General features: G+C 42.7%; 1 protein-coding gene across 1 annotated transcript in view; it reads right to left on the minus strand.

Annotated features, from left to right (window-relative positions):
• The window catches only part of UBTD2 (ubiquitin domain containing 2), a 57,662-nt gene that overhangs the window by 19,959 nt on the left and 13,963 nt on the right, over positions 1-23,740 (minus strand). The window contains exon 2 of the mRNA XM_030211945.1: positions 6,130-6,366. Within this exon, the coding sequence (XP_030067805.1) occupies positions 6,130-6,366 (237 nt within the window). The remainder of the gene's footprint in view (positions 1-6,129; positions 6,367-23,740) is intronic.

Below are 23,740 nucleotides of genomic sequence, written 5' to 3' on the forward strand. Positions count from 1 at the left end.
AATATTTGAGATCATTAAATTGTAATTTGAACATATGTGCATGCGTGTGAGGACAAACAAGCAGGCCGTTCCACTTAGCGTATCACATTCACACTATGTTTATGTTTATTAAACTCTGAAGCGCAATATATGAAATAGACCAGGCAGATGCATTAAAAAAAAAAAAAAAAAAAACAGTGCTACACAACAGCCATCAGCAAGGCAGAAAAGAAAAACAGAGAAAACTTTACTGGTTTGCACAATTATTAACCTTCTGACATGCATTTTGCAATCTCTTTTGAAGAAGCAGTAAAATGATGATTTTTGTTGGTCAACCATAAAACTTAACATCCCCCTTTGGATTCTCATTTTATTAGCAGCACTAAAAGGACAGTTATTCTGTATATAATGAAACATTACCCCTAGGTACCATTCTGAATTAAAATATCAAATTACTGTCAGCTAACAGGCCTTTTCCACAAACTGGTTTTAGAGCTGCAGAGTGAAAGGAATGCAAAATCTCAAAATGAAGATCAAAAGAAAAGAAACTAGGGATTGGTATATATTTCAAGAGTGTTCCACAAAGTCTCTAAAAAAACCTCCCACACTTAGCTAATAGCACTTTTACAATCTATTACCATGCTGATCCTCAAAAGAACTCTGCGCGGTGTGTATAAATGTGAATAATGCTGGAGACTGGACTTGGTGAAAGTTTATAAAATCCAAGGAGCACTGCTTTAAAAAGAAGAAGAAACATAAAAAAAAAAAAAACAAAACTTAAAAATTTTAAAAATTCAAATCACAACAAACCAGAAAAAGAGATCATGGAAAACAGTTCAGAGAAGAAATCAAGCCAGTTGTGAGGGAAGGTTGACAGCAGAAGCTGCCTCCGTTGGTGGGTGATCAGGTCTTTGGACACGGGTTTGCTGGGAAACAGTACGATCGTAGAGCTTGGATAAAAGAAAGTTTGTGAATTAGAATTTATTCAGAATCTATGTGTTTAGTGGGTGAAGACAAGATGCTATCCAAAGTATGGGGGGTACCTTTGACTCTAGTCTGCACTGTGGTTTGTTTGGCTTTCTTCAGACTTCACCTACTGAAAAGGCTCAAACTCATGTTATCTTTTAACAATTTTCTAACAGTATTTCAGAGTTTGGTTTTGACCAAGCTGGATTAGAGTAATTTTTAGGGCTCCCCACAGTGTCATATTCAAACTTTGCTATTAATACAAAATTCTACTTCCAAGTTGCTTACTAGCGCTGCTAGGTTCCAGCATATTACTCTATTTTTAAGAAACGAACTGGCAAATTTAAACTGTTATTGATTCAAAGATCCTTGCAGAACTGATGCACCATAATATCTGAATTCTTGATTACAAATGTACAAACCAGAATATGATCTTAAGATTGAATCCTATTTCCCACCCTCCTTCCCAATCTATCACTCTCTTTGATGGATCGAGTGTTACCACAGTTAAGAGATTAGGAGGCAAATTTTTTACAAGTCAATTACAGATTTATATCAAGGAGTAACCTCAGCTTTAACAATGACTTAACCGTATCCTTTTTCAGGTCACTGACAAAGTAAAAAATATATATACTAAATACATTTAAAGGAGTTGGGATGCTTAATTCAAGAGACTGCATGTATATACTTGGTACACAGAGTTCTGAAGATCAGGGCAGCAGGTCTGATGGTGCAAAGGCAGAGAGGTATGGAGACCTTTCACCATCAGGAACATAGCTGGGCATCCCACCTCCAATGACAACCCCTGTGCTGGCATGAAGCAAAGGCACCTTTACTGACAGCATTATCTCGATTTGGTAAAAGTGATACTGTAGCTAGGGCTCAACTTCCATGCGATTCAACACTCACACAGAAGATGCGAGATCAAGAGGGCAGAGGTTAGAACTCAAGTTGCAACTGGCGATTTGATCATTAAGGAACGTAAACACCTGGGCTGCTGGTGGACATGAAGATTGCTCGATACCTGCCTGACTGCTGTGTGTACTCTAAATAGGGATTTAGAGTGTGCTGGGAAGTTGTAATACATTTTGTTGCCACTGACTTAGGAAGGTGTGGAATGGAGACAGGCTGTCTTAGTTAAATTTTTGCTTCCACTCTGTATTGTTTTATGCTATAGTATTGTTTTGGGTTTAAATTTGTAACTCACTTTTAGCACTTGTAGAGAGATAAATGCAAGTAAAATTTAGGATTTTTAGGTGGGAAACTGAAATTCAGAACCTCAAGGACAGCATTCCAGACCCCAGAGGCAGGCAGACCACTATGATCTCAGTGGATGGATTGGGGAAAAAGAGCTTTAGATTTGTTACCAACAGAGTAACTTTTTGGGAAATGTACTTTATATGGAGAAACCTTCAATATGCAAATGCATTAAAAAAAGTTTAATATCTAAAGTAATAATGTTCAATTTTGCATTTTTACAGGATTGTTCTGGGTACTATTGGGGTGACCATGATTTTTTTTAAAGTTTGCTATCAAAAATCATCAGGGGAAATGCTAGGAGCATGAAATTTCAGATTGAAAGCTCTCCAACAGCACCAGCCCCACCCACCCCACTCAGACTGACCAGAGATGAAACGTTTTCAGGTATTTACATATACTGGCATCAACATGAGCACCACAAATACTGCTTACAAAGAAGTTTTATAACAATGTTTCTCTTACCACTAAAATGAGAAGTTGAAGTACATAACATTCTGTAATGTCATCATAACTGGAGATAATCTCTCCAAATCAAACAGAGCAACAATTTCACTCAAAATTACTGCTTAAAATCTTTTAAACTAAACAAACATTGCAATCACAAAATAAATAAATGAACAAACATCCAAAAAAACACACACAGACAATAACCACCCAGGCACATAAACTTCCTCCAATGGTTCAGAAAAACAAGCTACCACCACATTTTCTTTTAAGTGGAAGCTCTGTGGAACTTTTCAGGGCAGACCTGCAGTTAGATTTATTTTGCAGGAAAATCGACTTCCTTGGAATGGACAGAAACAAGCATGTTGAAGTTTTCTCACCCACATTTATAATGCGAATGCCACCTTGCTGCAGCTTAGGGGAACTGAATCAACAAGCCTGCCAGGTATGGTAGACTCTGTGCCGTGTTCATCATTCAGTGTGACAACCTTGCTACATATATGAACTCATAAGGGGCGTGAGACTAATTCTATTGAACATTACAGATTCTATACACCCAGTTAATGAGTCACAACAGCACAGCAGGGCTATGCTTTTTTTTTAGAAAATAAAAAAAGCTTGTTTTATTGGAAGAAAATAGCTAAATAAGAGGCTTGAACACCTTATTTACCTTTTCCCTGCACCTTACTGCCTTTGACCACTGACAGCACAATCAGACAAAAATCTGAGTATGTTATGTGGTTCAGCCTAGCAGGTCAATAACAAACCCAGCAGACAGCAAGCAATTTCCTTGTGGTACAGGTAGTACTCTCTGTAGAGAAGGCAGGAGTGCATGTATGATGTGGAAGAGTAGCGCCCTGCTGGTTACAGCAGCAAAGTGACATTCAGGAAAGTCAGGGTTCAAAACCCATTCTTCCTCCGATGCTCCTTATCAAACAGTAACACAGTAAATTGCAGCAGATAACGAACCACATGGTCCCATCCAGTCTCCCAACAAGGCTGCCAGAGATGCGTCACCCTGTGCAGGTTACACTCCTTCACGACTGCACGCTGGCATCACAACACAGAAACACACCAGGGCAGTCGGCAAATTGTCACTGTGCCTATCACAAAAAGGCTGTTCTATTTGATTCACAATAGGAGGAGTAGCCTAGTGGTTAGTGCAGTGGACTGAGATCCTGGGGAACTGGGTTCAATTCCCACTGCAGCTCCTTGTGATCCTGGGCAAGTCACTTAACCGTCCATTGCCCCAGGTGCTGTATGCAAATTGCTTTGATTGTAGCTGCAAAAAAAAAAAAAAAAAAAAAACCCACAGAAAGGTGGTATATCAAGTCACATTAACAAGATTCCATGCAGAACCCCAAAGAATGGCAAGATTCCGGAATCCCAAAGAAGAAGGAGCGGAGGAGTAGCCCAGTGGTTAGTGCAGTGGAACTTTGCTACTATTTGAGATTCTACACGGAACGTTGCTACTATTTGAGATTCTGTTGCTATTATTTGAAATTCAACATGGAACGTTGCTACTATTTGAGATTCTATTGCTACTATTTGAAATTCAACATGGAACGTTGCTACTATTTGAGATTCTATTGCTACTATTTGAGATTCTACATGGGATGTTGCTAGTGGAGGAATAGCCTAGTGGTTAGTGCAGTGGACTTAGATCCTGGGGTCCGATTCCCACTGCAGCTGCTTGTGATCCTAGGCAAGTCACTTAACCCTCCATTGCCCCAGGTACAAAAAACTTAGATTGCGAGTCTACTAGGAACAGAGAAAGTACCTGCACATAATGTGTACAGCACTGTATACGTCTAGTGGTGCTATAGAAATGATTAGTAGTAGCAGTAATCACAACGCTATGCCAGTAGGTCCCCAAGACTGGCTTTAATACAATGGCCTCAGCACAGTCACATTCAATATCAGTATATAATTAAACCAACAATCCAACCATAACAACATTTTACTCTCTAAATCTTACGATGCCTTCCTCTCCCCCTTAGACACACACAGCACCCACCTTGCTACCTATTTGAAATAAATGTGATAGAACATTTGCACACTTGATCCCTATCTTTTTGCTATTTTTGGGACAGACCCTAGAGGCCTGGCACTGGTTTTATTTCCCAACTATTTGAGTTGCCATCGAATCCCACTCCAGCAAATCGCTTTGCCCTTCATTGCCACAGATTATCAGCTTTCTGAGGAAGAGAAATACCTACCATACCTGAACGTAACTTGCAGAAGAAGAACACGGAAGGCAGAGAGACCAGACAGCCGTAGATCCTAATAGAAAGTGCCAGAAGGCAGACTTAAGGAGAGCAAGAAATAAAGTGAACTCAGCAGTAACTGCAGAATGGTAAAACAAGGCAGTTTAACAGGAGCAAAGAAGGACCAGCCGCCACTGGGGAAAGAGCAAGAAGAAAACATGACAAATGTGGGGCATATTTAGGCACTTAAAGCATACGTGCAGCTGTTCACTAGATGAACATTGGAAAAACCTCACTTCCCTTGAGGCCTTTCATCCTCCCGTCTATCTGCCCTTAGAGCTTCCACTGTGGAAGAAAACAAAAGCGGATAAATCAAGGTATAGTATACAACTTTATTCTAAAAAAACGCCCCCACACAGGCTGTTTCTCGCCCAAGAGGGCTGCGTCAGAGGCTTGAAAACGAAAGCAGGTACAGAATGAAACAAAAAAACCCAGCAAAATGCGTTCCTCCAAAGCTAACTCAATCCATGCACCCAGTGAACGGGCATCATGTGACCACATGAATTAGAAACTGGAAAACCTTCCACTCTATTTTCGTACCTTTTCCACGCGGATGATGCCCTCAGCTCCGCAAGTGTAATTAATTCTACCAGAAAAGGAATGCTTCAAAAACACTGAGAAAAACTTGATTTTTTTTTTTTGTACTCTGAAATAACCCCTAATTAGCCAGGAAACAATTTATAAACACCTAAAAAGTAGAAGCCTTAAATTACAAGTAAAACTGAAATGCCCAAAAATTGTCCATGTCTGAGCTCATATTTCCTGTTTTATGTTTCAGCTCTGTTCATGGCAACTTCAGCAGATTGAAGTAGACTGGTCCATCCTGCCGAGCTCCACAGCAGGACCACAGCTGTAAACAAAATGCCAGCCATTGCTAATGCCTATGCTAACTTCCCCTTAAAAACTTATTTTTCTCAGATATGGAGACTAGAACAGAAAGCTGGGGAGGATCTTTATAAATATTAAATGAGTCAATTAAAAACAATTTATGGGGGGGGGGGGGTGTCATGTGACGAATGAGCGCAAAGCGAACACTCGCTAACCTTGCTCCCCTCATTTGCTTTTCATCGTTCTAAAATCATTTTTCTTACCCCACCTGCACTAGTAATACTGACTGTACAATTGTTGAAGCAGCTTTTTAATTCTCAGTCACCGAAACTCTTTGTCATTTTTTGGTGCTCCTGCTGGATCGAACATCTGGTGAAATACTTACCGTGTGGCAAGGTTATACTCGCACCGTCGATGATTGCTTGTGCCAGTTCATGATCATTGCTCTCAAAGGCATGGGCTGCAGCCTTGAGAGCATCCCAAATTTCCTTGCGGCCTTCAAAAGCTGGTGCTGTGTCCCAGAATTCATCTCTTTTGCTGCGTAACTGTCCGTCTGTCATGGGGTAATCACTTTTCCATTTTGGCTTTTCTTTTTTCAAAGGCTGATTTCGACCCAAGGCAACTAGGGAGGGAAAGAAAGGAGAATATTACTAAGGATTATTTGGGAAGAGTAAATACTTTCCTTTCTCAGAAAAATCAAGCATCCATTACTATCACTATCAACTTGTTTGACCACCTTAAGCTCAGATATGATTTTCTAGATCCTACTCTTCCTTTAGGCACAGTAATCATCCCAAGAATTTAAAACTTGCCATTATTCAAATACACAAACCCATCTAGAACTTTTTTTTTGGGGGGTGGGGGGTGAAGGGGGACATGTGGAGGGGCATAATCGAAAGGGGCACCCAAGTTTTCATGAGGGTGTCTTCGCAGGACAGCCCCGCGAAGGGGAGGGAAAACCCATACTATCGAAACAAAATGGGCGTCCATCTTTCATTTCGATAATACGGTCGGGGACGCCCAAATCTCAACATTTAGGTTGACCTTAGAGATGGTAGACCTAAATGTTGAGATGGTCGACCTTAGAGATGGTCGTCCCTGGTTTTCAGCCACAATGGAAACCAAGGACGCCCATCTCAAAAACAACCAAATCCAAGTCCTTTGGTTGTGAAAGGAGCCAGAATTCGTAGTGCACTGGTCCCCCTCACATGCCAGGACACCAACCGGGCACCCTAGAGGCACTGCAGTGGACTTCAGAAATTGTCCCAGGTGCATAGCTCCCTTACCTTGGGTGCTGAGCCCCCCAAAACCCACAACTGTACACCACCACCATATCCCTAAGGGGTGAAGGGGGGCACCTACATGTCGGTACAGTGGGTTAAGGGGGGGGGGGAGGGTTGGAGGGCTCACATTTACCACCACAAGTGTAACAGGTGGGGGGGGGGGGGCCTGGGACCGCCTGGCTAAAGTGCACTGCACCCACTAAAACTGCTCCAGGGACCTGCATACTGCTGTCATAGAGCTGTGTATGGCATACAGGCTGGCAAAAAATATTTTTAAGTTTTTTTTTTTAGGGTGGGAGGGGGTTGGTGACCACTGGGGGAGTAAGGGGAGGTCATCACCAATTTCCTCCGGTGGTCGTCATCTGGTCAGTTCGGGCACATTTTCACGGCCCAAAATCGGCTTTCAATTATGCTGATTTGGGCAACCCTGAGAGAAGGACGCCCATCTCCCGATTTGTGTCGGAAGATGGGTGCCCTTCTCTTTCGAAAGTAAGCCTGATAGCGGTCTACCAAAAATAACTGATACCCCTTTATAAGGAATATCTAGAAGTGTACAAGGGGATACTCATTAGTATTTGAGCTGTGAATTACAAATTCCAAGTCAGAAGTCATAAAGCCTGGAAAGAAGTCAGATATTGGTTTTGGTTCACCCAGATTTTCAGTTAAATTACTATTTTATTGACTATTAAGATCTATAAACTACAATTAAATTCAACAATTTAAATATTTTACAGAAGACCTAAAAAGGGGAGGGTGGTAAGTCACTTGGGTGACCAGAATCATTAGCTTGTAATATAACATTTTGTTTGGTGGTAGTAATTAGTCACATTGAGCCTGCAAAGAGGTGGGAAAATGTGGGCTACAAATGCAATAAATAAATAGTCAAATAACTGTAATTATGAGAACTTAAGACCAAGGAGCCATCAAGCCCAGTATTCAGCTCATTAGGACATAACCCGCAGATCCCCAAAAGTACTTCCATTACTTGCTACTGACTCCCAGGGATAAGTGGGGGGCTTTCCTCAACTCTACGTAACAACTATTTATGGTCTTTTTCTCCAGGAACTTGTCTAAATCCCTTAAGTCCAGCTATGCAAGAAGCCTTGACCATACCTTCCTGCAACAAATTCCATTTTTCTCATGTACCGAGTGAAATAACACTTTCTCCAATCCATTTTAAGTCTCAGTCTGGTGTTTACTGGTTTATGGAGGGTCCCCTAGTTTGTCTTTGAATGCAAACCCATACAAGGCTATTTCATTACCTGTACATGACTGCTCTGTAATTGCACAACACATCTGCTCAGTTTAACAATTCATTTTTTTTCTAGCAAGTGTATATTTACTTTTAAACTTATAAATAAAATTATTTCTTTAGCATTTAAATTCTGCCTTTATAAAGCATTTTGAGCAGAGGATTACAAAAAAAGCATGACAGAGAGTCACCTGACATGAGTCAAGATGAATTCCCAAGCCCAAGCGGCAACTGTGGTGAATATCTAATTAATGTTAATGATGGACATTTGTAGCCTGCTCTATTCCTATAATTAGTTTTAGAGCGGGTTAACAATTCAAGAAAAGAATATATAAATCCAGAATTATTATTTTATGTTCTATGATGACATTAACTACAAAAAGTCACAGTAAAAAGTTTGAAAATAAATATGCTTTTAACAATTTTCGAAAAAGCATGTATGATGAACAGTCTTTTTCACTCACTCAGTGAATAGTTAAGCTCTGGAACTCGTTGCCGGAAGATGTGGTAAAAGCAGTTAACATATCTGGTTTAAAAAAAAGGTTTGTACAAGTTCTTGGAGGAAAAGTCCATAGTCTGCTATTGAGATGGACATGGGGGAAGCCACTGCTTGCCCTGGGTTTCTTGTCAGGTACTTGTGACTTGGATTGGCCACTGTTGGAAACAGGATACTGTGCTAGATGGTCCACTGGTCTGACCTAGTATGCCTATTCTTATGTTATGTCTTTATGTTCTTTCGACTGGAAGAATAGTCCAAAATTTTGCTATTTAAAATGTGAATGATTTCTCATAAAACCTTTTCAATTTAACAGCTTTAAAGGAAAGAAATTGCAACACAAAAGATGTACAAGTTTGTCAACACTCAGGATAACCCAAAAGGGATATCAATAATGTCAAATCAGTTGAACTTATAACCCTCCAAAATTTTAAATACAAACCACCACATAATAAAATAATATTATACAGCAAAGCTATGGTTGTTGCCTCTTTGCCCATTCTTCCCCATTCTCTACCCCTAACAAGATGGTTTAATTTGCATGATGGTTGGAGTGGCAGATAAAGACCATACAGCCCATCCAGTCTTCTCGACCAGACTAACTGCTCAGCTCTACAATCCCATCCTCTCCTTCAGAGATCCTCTGTACTTGTCCCCTGCTTTCTTGAATTCTGATACAGTCTGTCTCCACAACATTCACTGGGAATCCGTTCCATGAATCTACCATCCTTTCTGTGAAGAATTATTTCCTTAGATTACTCCTGGGTCTAACCCCCTTTCACTTTAAGTAAATGCCCACTGTCTGTGCATTTGTGCCACGTTAAGTATTTAAATGTCTCTATCATATCTCCTCTCTCCTACCTTTCTTATAAAGTATATTTAAATATTTTAGTCCGTTCGTACAGGACTATTCACATAGTCACCCTCTAGACCAAGTCCATCCTATTTATATCCATTTGAGAGTGTGGTCTCCAGAATTGTGCACAGTACTCTAAATGAGGTCTCACTAGAGGCCATTCCTCTCCTTATGCAAACATCCTGCAGGTTTTTTCCATCACATTTACTACCTGTATGACCACCTTCAGATCACTGGATACAATTATTTCCAGATTTCATGCTTCTTTTCTGCACAGAAATACTTTATCCCCTATACTATACTGTTCCCTTGAGGTTTTGCAGCACAAATGCATAACCTTGTAGATTTAAGCATTAATCTAGGGGTCACACACATGCTTCCAACATATTCAGTACTCGCCTCAATTTGTAAGGGTGTCTGCAATCAATTCCTAGTAAAAACAGTCCAGAAAAAAAAAAGCATAAAGGGAATCTCAAGAATGGAACAAGTAGACTTTATTAATGACCCGACACGGGCCGTGTTTCAGCGTAAACCAACGTCTGCCTCAGGGGTCAATTAAACAAAGCCTTCATCAGGCATTCCGCTCCGCATCAAGAAGTTTGTCTCTGGTTTTGACAGTGGACTTGTATGTAGTCATTCTTTATGCAACAACCTGTGCACTGAATGTTGCTCCACAGAACTGAACTCTGAGGCAGGCGTTGGTTTAAGCTGAAACACAGCCTGTGTTGGGTTATTAATAAAATCCACTTGTTCCATTTTTGACAGTCCTTTGTGCTTTTTTTCTGGACTGCTTTTGCTGTGTACTCAGACCCTCGCCGTTGTATGTGCAATTGATTCCTAACCAGATACAACTTTCCAGGCAACATCCTTTGGATGTTTGACTACAAAGATAAAACTTTTCTGAAAATAAAAACAAGCACGATACAGAACAGAGAAAAATATGGAGAACTTTTCTTATTCTCAAGACCAGACACCTGGGACTGCTCATTTTATGCTATTTGGACCAGAACTAAACATACTGATGCTGTTATTCGAAAGCAGTTATGCAGCTGGTAGTATCAATATGCTCTTGGTCAGACATTTTGGACAAACTGTTATATGGCCAAACTTATCTGTCCAAAAATGTTAGGGGTGGGGGGAGGAGGAGATGGAATTTGGGGTGGTGCCATTTGACCATATAATGCCTTCATTTGTCCACCTGATCAAAATGAGCATAGGGAAATCAGCTGGGGGGAGAGGAAGGACATTATAGATGACCTGCGGGACAGTTTCTGCCTCCTTACTCCCAGTCTCCTATGGTAGACTTTACAGCCCTCCCCATAGCATCATGGGAGTCCAAGAGCTCCGCTCGGACTAGTCTTCCACTTACACAGCTGGAGAAATGAAGGCAGCGACAGAGACCTGATTTTACTCTTAAGTCAGCAATGAACAGCATTTCAGCTCTGCTGCTTTACACTGCCGAGGTCCCAGCAGAAGGTCAGCGCATCAGTTATTCACACAGACCAGGTCTGTTTTTGCTTACTTAGCACTGCAGAAAGACATCTTGTGCTAATTTCTCACAGCTAACAGCAGTCTCAAAATGAAAATACAGTTCTGTACTATGTGGCTACCGGCTACCTTGAGTCACAACTGGCATCAGTCAGTCCCCTCTGTTGATAGATCTCCCTATATAGGATTTCCCCCTACTGAGAGTAACATTAGATACTTTACTGGGGTGAGGGGGTGTTTTACTAAGCAGCAGTAGTATTTTTAGCTTGGGACAGAAATCAGCCTGCGGTAAATACAGTGACACCCATGGGAATATAATGGGCGCCTTGGCGTTTACCACCAGCTGATTTCTGCCGTTAGCTTACTAAAAGACCTCCTTAGTTCCTAAAAATGGGTATGGCTGGGGGGAAGTAAGTTTCTAATGCTAGAAGGTCAGGGCTGAATGTCTACCTTAATGGCCAAGAACAGGCAAATTTACAATCACAATGCACAAAATGCTGGAAATTAGCACAACTTTCTACCCATTACCTGAACCCATCACTGGCCATTTTATCCACCCAAATTTACATGCTTAGCTTGCTTAAAAACAACACCTCTCTTTCTTTGCTTTCCCCTCTCTGGAGACCACGTTTGCCTACATACTTTGACTTTAACCATCTCTGTACTGAATTGAAGAGGGAGATGCAGAGAGAGGCTTTATGTTGGGGAAATGAGATATTGATGGCACTCCTGTGAGTTTGAGTTCTTCAAGATCCAATGAAGACATCTACTGCCACCACAAGCATTAATGTGTCGTATGAAATGGATTCTGGTTTTGCCACAGGTCATGGGGTAGCCAGGTTGGTACCAGCAGGTTACAAATCATGGTGTTGTGTCCAGGTACCATTTGGCAGGGCAACAAGAGCTGTAGAGCCAGCTGTCTAGACATGTAATTCTGTAGATCAGCGATTGCCAAACTTTTTACTACTGTGGAATCTATAAAATATTTTTTCATATACCGAGGAACCCTCTATTTATGTAAACATATACATGGTCACATAAACAGATCCAGATCCTATAATCAAATTTCTTGACAAACCCCTGAAGTCAGTTTGAGGAACCTTAGGGTTTCCAGGAACCCAATTTGGGAATCATTACTAAACGCACTGTGATTGGCTTCCAGGTCTCTCAGCTGAGTGAAGCACGGCCAAAAAAGACATTTTTTATTATTGCGGAGGTGAATGACGCTGAAAATGGATGGCTTTCTTCGATGGCCTGCCTCAACTGCACTTTTGGCGGCACGGCGTCTTCATGCGCAGAGCAGCCAGCATAATGCTTTGCTGCTCTGCAAATGCTCGACCGGCTGATTGGTCGACTGTTTTACGATGGAATAGAGAATGCAAGTGAGCTACAACGAGTAGCTCATTTGCATTCCCTTTCCTTGATGCATAGCAGTTCCCTACCGATTCGCTATGGAATTCGGTAGGGAACGGCTCTAACGACGACTTTAGTGCATCTGGCTCTAAGGCCCAGATGCACTAAACAAAACGAGCCTTTAACGAAGAAATTTTTAACAGTAGCATGCATTAAAGGCCATTTTCCAACGACGCTAACGAATGCAGATGACCAATTCATGTAGAAACCCTATTGAAATGAGATGCACTAAAGTTTTCCGCTTGCCTTAACGGTGGAAATCGCCGGAAAATTTAACGAGAGGTTGTACCTCTTGTTGGGGCTACCTGGCTAAAAAGTTAAATGTAAAAACAAACAAAAAAAAATCGCGAAGGGGGCAAAAACACGCTTCTGGAGCGTCCTTTATTGACGCCCGAGGTCGCCGCTGCTCCCGCTTCCCCCTGCATTAAATAAAAAAAAAATCAAAACTTTAGCAGCCCGGCCCCCCCTCCCTTCCTCTCACAGCTCTGCCTCCCGCCATCCTCCGCCCCATGCCCTGCCCCCTGAGGTCATCGCTGCTGTTCCCCCCCTCCATCTTATCGGGCCCGTGCAGTACCTCTCACCTCTGCATGAAGGCGCTGCACGGGCAAGAACAGCTGATGCCTCTTCACGGAGTCTTCGGGCGTCCCTCCACCTACGTAGGTTACTTACGTCAGACGGGGGCGGGCCCAGGAGGAAAGGAAAGACGCGAAGACTCGGCGAAGAGGCATCAGCTGTTCTTCTTGCCCGTGCAGCGCCTTCACACAGAGGTGAGAGGCACTGCGCATGCCCGGTAAGAGGGAGGGGGGCCCGGTGGAGGGTGGGAGCGGCGGTGACGACCTCAGGGGGGGGCGGCGTGGGTAGGGCACGGGGTCGGAGGATGGCGGGAGGTGGAGCTGTGGGAGTAGAGAGCAGAGAGAAAGGAAGAGAGGAAGGGAGGAGAGCGGGGGCTGCTAAAATTTTGATTTTTCATGCAGGGGGAAGCAAGGCCGTCCATAAAGGACACTCCTGACGAGAGCCTTTGCCTCCTCCCTCCTGCAACGTGTGTTTTTTGTTGTTGTTTTGACGTTTGTTGCATGCGCAGAGCAGCCAGCATAACGCTTGGCTGCTCTGCGCATGCTTCAGGGGCCGATTACCGACGGGGATTAATGCATTCAACTTTACAATACCGCACCGAATATGTGCGACTTGTTTTTTTAGTGCATTCTTCGTTTTTTCAAATTCGTTAAGGACTTTTACATTTTAGATTCTTTTAAGTTTGGTTGATGCATCTGGGCCTAAGTCTGCAAGCAGGATGTTTGTGTAGGGCTCAGATACTCTTCCCTACAACAGTAAATAACACTTCAGTATACCGAGGCCTTAAAGACTCTTGTGTTTACTTTTTAACCCTCTTTGTAGAGGTGAACTGCAGACATAACATTGATCTAACTGTACTTGTTAGTGGCTCATTAGCTGTAATAATGTGCTAACTTAATGTCTCTTAAAAGGGCAAATTCTTCCTTAATGCTATACTCTGAGCAAATGAGGCTGACAGGTCCACTTCAGCTAAGACCAGTTTTGTTAGCTGGAAGCAACAACCCACTACAAGTCTTAACATACATTGAAGAGACAGAGACGATGAGTTATGCTTAAACATAGGAAGCATGAATGCACTGTTACATCATTAAGTGTTCAATGCATTCATTTGTTTATGAGAGAAATAACCCTCCAATGCTCTTGTCATATATGGCGAATAACTGTTCTCTTTAAGCTTTCTGATTTCAAGGTCACCTTCAGATCATGCTGGTAAAAATATGACTGATCTGATGCTTTCAATTTCCCTTTTCTCAAATTCTTCTGGCCTCCCAGGGTAGAACATTGACGGGCAGCCGTCTTAAAACACTGCTATTCTATTGCAAGGGGCTTATCCATGCATGTTTTATGCCCATTAGTCTAGATAACTTTTGGAGCAAAGATTTCTGCAATGTGTTTCAACTGTGCTGGTACAGCAGATAGACCATAGAAAATTTGTTTCCACTTCATCTAATCATTCATGGACAACAGGCAGACCTAGTGAGCGGGAAATGTATGCTATCAGGATTTTTGGTGTCCTCTCTCTTTCGTCATTGGGTATATGGGACTATATTTCCTATGTCATCCCTCCTTACATCCCATCTCATAAGTACATAAGTAATGCCACACTGGGAAAAGACCAAGGGTCCATCGAGCCCAATCCAGGCCAAGGGCACCTGGCAAGCTTCCCAAACGTACAAACATTCTATACATGTTATTCCTGGAATTGTGGATTTTCCCATTTAGTAGTGGTTTATGGACTTCTCCTTTAGGAAACCGTCTAACCCCTTTTTAAACTCTGCTAAGCTAACCGCCTTCACCACGTTCTCCGGCAACAAATTCCAGAGTGTAATTATGCGTTGGGTGAAGAAACATTTTCTCCGATTTGTTTTAAATTTACTACACTGTAGTTTCATCGCATGCCCCCTAGTCCTAGTATTTTTGGAAAGTGTGAGCAGACACTTCACATCCACCTGTTCCACTCCACTCATCTCCCTTTATCTTTTGCTCTCACGATCTGTCATTTTTGTCTCACTGATTTAGGGCTCATTTTACCAAGCTGCAGCAAAAGGGGGCCTGCGTTGGCTTCGGCGTGTGTTTTTTGACGCATGCAGTGGCCCTCTTTTACCGCAGCAGGAAAAAGGTAGGTCTTTCATTTCTTCAGGAAATGGCCGTGCGGCAAGTTAAACACTTGCCGAGCAGCCATTTTGGGGAGTGGGGGGGAGGAGCCCTTACCGCCACCCATTGAGGTGGTAGTAAGGGCTCCTGCGCTCTCTCTTAATTTTTCTTATCTTGCATGGACAGGCTCCAGATTATATGCAAACTGATTCATCTACCCATTAGAAATCCCAATCCAAACTCAAAAGGGAGTATTTGGTTTTGCATTATCCCAATCCAAATAAAGTTATGTACAGAACAGTATTTCCGTTGCTTTTTCCTTATCAAGCAGTTAGTTATTGAAATTCACTACCAATAGATACAAGACAAGCTAATTACAGAATATGTTGTAAACTTTTTTAATTTAGTAAAATTTGTCATCTCTCAATGAAATAAGTTAGTATTTGTGTATTGTAAATTCCTAGGAATGCTCGGTTTCTTTGATGTAACCCACACTAACTCTAGAGGCTAGTGTGGTGGGTTATAAATGTCCATGTATTGTGATGTAAGACTGGGTCAGACCAAAGGTCTATGTAGATCTCCATCCTGTATCCAACACTGGCTCAATCCAGGTCAAGAGTGCCTGGCGGGATCTCAAAACACTAGCATATATAAAATATGCAAAAAGAAGCTGTCCTGCTAAGCGACAGACTGATCTTCCCATTTTTCCTTCACCAAGCTCCACTACTTATAACCCCTTATAGAGTGAATGTGCTCGTTTCATAAGTGTTTTCGTTGCATTCATACTGAGAGCATGAACATACCCAAAGCTTCTTCTGGCTGTATGTCACTCGTTTGAGCTGCGTACACACCAGAACGCAAATTCACTCTGCAACAGTAACTCAGCAGGTTAAAGTAATAGCTGTGTTCGCTCCTCTCTGGCAGTATTTCAGCACAATTACCTTGAATATCTAAACATCATTATGCAACACTGCTTTGGATTTTTCTTCTATAAAAATATTCAATTCCTATTTTTAGGAGCAAGAAGTAATTAAAATTTAACCTAATATGTTTGTCCTGCAGTTTTCAAGACAAAGCAGATAATAAAGTCAAATAAGACAATAAAAAAAAAGTCAATATTAAAAGAGGGAATTTACAGCACTAATAACCACCTAATACAATGGAGCTTCTGATCATACAATATTTATTTGTTTGTTACATTTGTATCCTACATTTTCCCACCTATTTATAGGCTCAATGTGGCTTACATAGTACTGGAGAGGTGTTTGCAGACTCCGGTCTGAAACTGGTCAATTATTTAAAGGCCTGGTCTAATAAATACCACACACTAACAAAATATTAATCAATTTGTGGGAAAGCGCAGTTGTGCTTTTTCGGTTGTTGCCCTGAGACTGTGGAGGAAGCTTCCACTAGACTAGAAAGTCAAAAAATGGCCTTCACTATGGCACTAAAGAGTTGGATGTCGCAGTTTATTGGACAGCAAAAGGGGAAACAAGAGGTCTGAGTATCAAGGTGTCTACCGACATTGGTTTTGTTGGTGTACTATGAAATATATCAATTGTATAGGATGAAACCCATTACTCGCTGTGAACAAAAATGTTCTGAAAAATGTGGGAATAATAAATGTTATTAAAACACGCAAAAGAAAAGCATGCACACATTACAAACAGATGCTATGCATATTTATTATGGCTCCTATTCTGTGACATGAACTTAACCAGCCCATACTATGAGGATATTAAAGCGAGACATTGAAAAATCCAAATTATGAGTCCACTCTAGCAAGAAGCTAGGCAATCCCATGGAATGAAATAACTAGCCCATAGGACATCAGCCTAATAACCAACTCATTGAGATTACAAAACTGCCTGTTTTTACATAACTTGGGTCGCAAACGCCTGAAAGAAGGCAGATAACAATGACCTGGTTGCTCCTTCCTATTTCCCATTTACCTCGAGGGGAGGTAAATTTACCAAAAACGTTGTGTGTGTTAACCAGAGATTTAAAAAAATAAATAAATAAGCGCTACTAATAGTTTTAACGATCAAAGCTGCATTGCTGCCATTTTACTTTGCTTGTTGCCTACGAATCCGAACGTACCTGGCTTACTCTTTACCGAGCGGCCAGTATGTGCTCATGACGCAGGATTTCCAGTTCTCTCTCTACGACAGCGTGGATCTAGCATGGCCTACGAGCCAACACTGTTTTTCATTTGAATGATACTGGTGTAGTTACTCGGATAACAAGTTGGCTAGCTGACAGCATCAGAGTGGAGTTACCTTACATGATGGATTCATTTCCCTCTTCTATAGGACAGGAATTGCATTATTCAGTATCAGCAGGTCTCCTGCTCCTGACAAAGTTAGCAGTCTGGATTCACACTTCTCTTTTTCTCTCTCTTTCATCAGTTTTTCTTCTTTCAGTCCCAACCCCATGTTTAATGTCTCCCATTAATTTTCAAATTTGGAATAGATCTGCATACTTTCCTTTCCAAATCAAAGTTAAAGGGGAGTTAAAAATAAAATAAATTGCATTTATACAATTTTATGTATCTCCTTACTGGTGAAGATTGTAACTATTTTGAACAGCAAAAATATTACAGGAAGGGAAGGAATTTTGGGTTTAGCGCCCACTTTTTTTCAGTACAGCACAAGGCAAGTTATATTCAGGTACATTGGGTATTTCCATGTTTCCAGAGAGCTCATATTCTAACTTGTTGAGCTGGAGGCAGTAAATAGCTTTTTAAGTGTTGACCAGCACCAGCTAAAAAAATATCTGGATATTCAATGCTGGACCATGGCTACCAGCATTTATGTTGCCCTGACTGAATATCGGCCAGGACCTGTATAAGGGTATCTATCATTCCCTCTCCCCTCCCCCAGATCAGACTTCATTCTCAAACCGCCCCAAGAGCAGGCATCCTCCAAGAGAAGCCCCCTTCCCACATCTCAGTAGGCTCCCTGGGCCTACCTGAGAATCCCTGGTGGTCCACAGGGCAGTCTGGGCAGGAGTGAACCCCAAGGGCTCCTGCCTCTGCCAGATCCAGTTGAAAAATAGCAGCTGCAATCTCTAGCAGTAGTCATGGAAACTATTTTATCCTTGGGGAAAGAAATACAATCAGCAATATTTCTTGCCAGAGTACATATCTTTGCAGTCCTTTTGGCACCCTGGTAAGGCCTGCACTACCCTAATTGAAAGTATTACCACTAATACAAAATACAGGGATCAAATCTCTATGCTGACCATCACTTACTCCCTGTTAAGTGTAGGATAAAAACAGAGAAAAATGTAGGCAGATAAAGACCATATGGCCTATCCAGTCTGTTCATCCATGCCATCTACTCTGCCTATCACTCCCTTAGAAATCCTATGTACTTGTCCCAAGCTCTCTTGAATTCAGATACCCTGAATTACTGACTTCACGGTAAAACTTCACGGACTTCACGGTAAACCTGGAGGATGTAATGGGGCAGTTCGGCAAACTGAAGAGTAGCAAATCTCCTGGACCGGATGGTATTCACCCTAGAGTACTGATAGAACTGAAAAATGAGCTTGCGGAGCTACTGCTAGTGATATGCAACTTATCCTTAAAATCGAGCGAGGTACCGGAAGATTGGAGGGTGGCCAATGTAACGCCCATTTTTTAAAAAGGCTCCAGGGGAGATCCGGGAAATTATAGACCGGTGAGTCTGACATCAGTGCCGGGGAAAATGGTAGAGGCTATTATTAAAAACAAAATTACAGAGCACACCCGAAGACATGGATTACTGAGACCGAGTCAGCACGGCTTTTGTGTGGGGAAATCTTGCCTGACCAATTTACTTCAATTCTTTGAAGGAGTAAATAAACATGTGGACAAAGGGGAGCCGGTTGATATTGTGTATCTGGATTTTCAAAAGGCGTTTGACAAGGTACCTCATGAAAGGCTACAGAGGAAATTGGAGGGTCATGGGATAGGAGGAAATGTCCTATTGTGGATTAAAAACTGGTTAAAGGATAGGAAACAGAGAGTGGGGTTAAATGGGCAGTATTCACAATGGAGAAGGGTAGTTAGTGGGGTTCCTCAGGGGTCTATGCTAGGACCGCTGCTTTTTAATATATTTATAAATGATTTAGAGATGGGAGTAACTAGGGAGTTATTAAATTTGCTGATGACACAAAGTTATTCAAAGTTGTTAACTCGCGACAGGATTGTGAAAAATTACAAGAGGACCTTACGAGACTGGGAGACTGGGCGGCTTAATGGCAGATGACGTTTAATGTGAGCAAGTGCAAGGTGATGCATGTGGGGAAAAAGAACCCGAATTATAGCTACGTCATGCAAGGTTCCACGTTAGGAGTTACGGACCAAGAAAGGGATCTGGGTGTCGTCGTCGATAACACACTGAAACCTTCTGCTCAGTGTGCTGCTGCGGCTAGGAAAGCGAATAGAATGTTGGATATTATTAGGAAAGGTATGGAAAACAGGTGTGAGAATGTTATAATGCCGTTGTATTGCTCCATGGTGCGACCGCACCTTGAGTATTGTGTTCAATTCTGGTCGCCGCATCTCAAGAAAGATATAGTAGAATTGGAAAAGGTGCAGCGAAGGGCGACTAAAATGATAGCGGGGATGGGACGACTTCCCTATGAAGAAAGACTAAGGAGGCTAGGGCTATTCAGCTTGGAGAAGAGACGGCTGAGGGGAGACATGATAGAGGTATATAAAATAATGAGTGGAGTGGAACAGGTGGATGTGAAGTGTCTGTTCACGCTTTCCAAAAATACTAGGACTAGGGGGCATGCGATTAAACTACAGTATAGTAAATTTAAAACAAATCGGAGAAAAGTTTTCTTCACCCAACGTGTAATTAAACTCTGGAATTCATTGCCGGAAAATGTGGTGAAGGCGGTTAGCTTAGCAGAGTTTAAAAAGGGGTTGGATGGTTTCCTAAAGGACAAGTCCATAAACCGCTACTAAACGGACTTGGAAATATCCAAAATTCCAGAAATAACATGTATAGAATCTTTGTACGTTTGGGAAGCTTGCCAGGTGCCCTTGGCCTGGATTGGCCGCTGTCGTGGACAAGATGCTGGGCTCGATGGACCCTTGGTCTTTTCCCAGTATGGCATTACTTATGTACCCCCTTTCACCTTTTCTATGCACCCTTGTTCCAGAGCTTCCTTTCAATTCAAAGAGACTCATCTCCTGTGCATTTATGACCATTTTCGGAGCTGCCCTCTGGACTGACTCCATGCTGTTTATATCTTTTTGAAGGTGCAGTCTTCAGAATTGTACATTATATCCTAAATGAGGTCTCACCAGAGTGTTATACAATGGCATCATTACTTCCTTTTCCCCACTGGCCGTTACTCTCCCTATGCATCCAAGTATCCTTCTAGCTTTCGCCGTCACCTTGTCTATCTGTTTGGCCATCTTAAGATCATCACTGTAAAAATCTCATAATCCACATTATTTCACATACAACCACACCCGTCCTGCTCCTCCGTCAAGCACAAACGTCTTTTAAAGCCCTGGTCTTTTAAATTCCTGACAATGTTCAAGCCATCTTGCTGACCCTATTCCCCTTTCCTTGCAAGTATTGAGGTCCAGTAAGCTCAGCTTACTAAAAATCCTTTTTTCTTGCAATATATGGTTGGAATGCCTTCGCCAGTTTGCATTTATGGATTTGGCCCCTGTCTTTTGGAAGTCTATTCCACGGGGTATACAAACCAACCACGGTATGTATTGCTATTTTAGAACCAACTTATTTGATAGACAAGGTATTTGGGTACAGCACCTCATCTCCTTAACTACGTTTGTAATAAACACTATTGCAATCCTATTATGGCTCCGTAATAGGTGTCATTTTTACCTGTTATCTCATTCTTGTCCAAATTGTAACTTTACATATTCCTTGGTTTGTCTATTCTTTGTCTGCTCTAAAACTGCTTTAATGAGCTCATGAAAGGAGATGCATCAAGAAACTAAACCAAACCTACAAAGTAAGGAAGAGAAACAGAATGAGTGGCTGAAGGAATTGAGCAATTCAGTCATCAGGAAAGCCAAGTCTGAGAGAGTGAAGATACTTACCTATAGCAGGTATTTTCAGAGGGCAGCAGGCTTCACCTGGTCTGGTATTTATGCCAAATAAAAAAAAGTTAGAGCTTTGTTAACCGTGAGTCGTGCTCCACTATGCATGCACGAGTGCCTTCCCGCCAGTAGGCAGACACTTTATCTGAATGAGAATATTATTTCAGAATTTACTGGATTGAAAAGTAAATGAACCATCCAAAAGTCTTAGTATTAGGACTTAAACTTAGTATTATGACAGCCTACGATCAGAGAATGGAAACGTGAGGAATGCTTCAGGGATGTTGCTGCAATGACCAGATTAAGACCTCCATACCAGCAGTCTTAACATAGATTTTTTTTTTAAAATCCCAAACTGTGAATGAGAGCCCAGAGTACCAGATCCCAGGCTTCAATCTGACTGAGAAGGATGAAAACAATACACAACAACCAAAAAAAGGCCTTGAGTTTAAGATGAGAGGGATTTTATTGTATCATCCCAAACCTGCTTGCATCTGCATTACAACAGTCTGTGTGATGAATTCTCTCTCTCACTACTTCAAATGGGCCACCTAAGGTCACAGGGAATATCTAGACTCTGCTGCTATGACAGACAGTGGCATCTGCTATACATCACACAACTGCCTGTAATAACCATCACTCTTTCACTTTCCAGATAAAACAGTTGTTTTTCACAGAGGTCCTAATCACTGAGTTACTATGATTATTTCTATGCAACAATTGTTACACGCACTGAAATTAGGTTTTAGACTTTGCATGTGTCTGTTCCCTTACAAAGTTGGAAAATCATACGCCAAATGTGAAGGAAGAAAAACGAATCTCTAAAACTTGATTACGAAATCTGGACTCCGAAAAAAGCGCAAACCATTTTGCAACTAATGATATCATAACTTTAACCTAAGAGTTAAGACTGGTCTAGAATCCACAAACTCCTACATCTAAAAGAATAAACAATTAAAATATAGAGAGAGAGATAGAGAGAGACACACATTTAAAAACAAATTGCCTTTACAGACCAGGCCTTAAGCCAGCTGCTGCGGAACGCTTGTCCGAGCGAAAGGAGTTCCTCTGCTGAAAACGGGCACGAGAAGTGAACCCAGCAGAACGCCCCGGGCGGTACCTTCGAGCTTCTCTGAAGCGAGGTCTGTAAGAGGAGGGAACCGCCTGACCCTTGGAGGAAGGCCACGGCCTGTCCTCGGGTAAGCGCTGGGGTTTAGCATCCCCCAGGCCTTTAACAACGTTCTCCAACTCCTCACCAAATAGAAGGCCTCGAAAGGGCAACTTCACCAACCTTTGCTTAGAGGCCATGTCAGCTGCCCAATGCCGTAGCCACAACAGGCGGCGAGCCGCCACCTGTTTAGCCGAAGCTCTGACCAGATCATAAAGGGCGTTAGCCAAGAAAGACAAGGCTGACTCCATCCGCAGTGCCACCTCCGCAAGGGGCTCCGCTCCATCTCCGGCCTGTTCCACTGCCTGTTGTAACCAAGCAAGGCAGGCTCAGGCAGCATAACAGCTGCATGCAGACGCCCGTAAGGATAGGCCTGAAATCTCAAAGGACCGCTTTATAGCTGATTCAAGGCGTCGATCCTGCATATCCTTCAGGGCAACTCCTCCTTCAATCGGGAGGGTAGTTCTCTTTGTCACAGCTGTGACTAGGGCATCCACTTTAGGCACAGCTAGGCGTGCCAAATTCTCCTCACTTAGAGGGTATAATTGCCCCATAGCCCTGGTAACTTTCAAAGGCCCCTCGGGGTCAGCCCATTGAGCTGAAATAAGCTCTTGGATGGAGTCATGCAAAGGAAAGGCTCGAGCAGGCTTCTTAGTACTTGTCATCCTCGGAATAGCAGAGGAGAGCTCAGCACTCGCAGGATCTTGATAGAGAGGGCATGCAGTGCATTAGAAATCAGCGCTGGCAGCTCATCACGGTGGAAAATCCTCACCCGGAACAGCGCATTACAACCTCCGCAGCCATCGCCGAAAACGGTGGGAAATTCAAAATGGCAGATTCGCGGCAAAATCGCCCCGAACGCGGGCCCACCCCGGAGGACCATCAACATGCTCTTACCTCTCCGGATCGAGTCGACAGAGCTCCAATCCGCCGCACAAACCGAGGGAAAGCCTCTTATCTTGGATCGCAGTGCTGCAGCACTGCTGTCCTGTCCCGGAGCCTTACCTGGGCTCCCGCGGCAGGGAGCGATGGTCAACGGAGCCCGCGGGACCCAGTGCGGCGAAGTCGAGCCGCAGACGGGGCCGGCGCTGCCGCAGGTCGGTCCGAGGCCGGCGATCCGCTGGAGCGAACGCCGGCCTCGGAGAAGAGAATACGCCGGCCAAGATGGCGGCGCCGGTGTCGTCGCTTCCCTGCCCCGGAGCGGACCAGCGAGCAAGCTCCCCCTACTCGCGCCGGATTGGGGCATTGATGTGGAGACTCCGCCTGCAAGGCAGGCTGGCCAATCCAGGCATCCCGTGCC

Source organism: Microcaecilia unicolor, chromosome 8, assembly GCF_901765095.1.
Source record: "Microcaecilia unicolor chromosome 8, aMicUni1.1, whole genome shotgun sequence".
Taxonomy (NCBI): domain Eukaryota; kingdom Metazoa; phylum Chordata; class Amphibia; order Gymnophiona; family Siphonopidae; genus Microcaecilia; species Microcaecilia unicolor.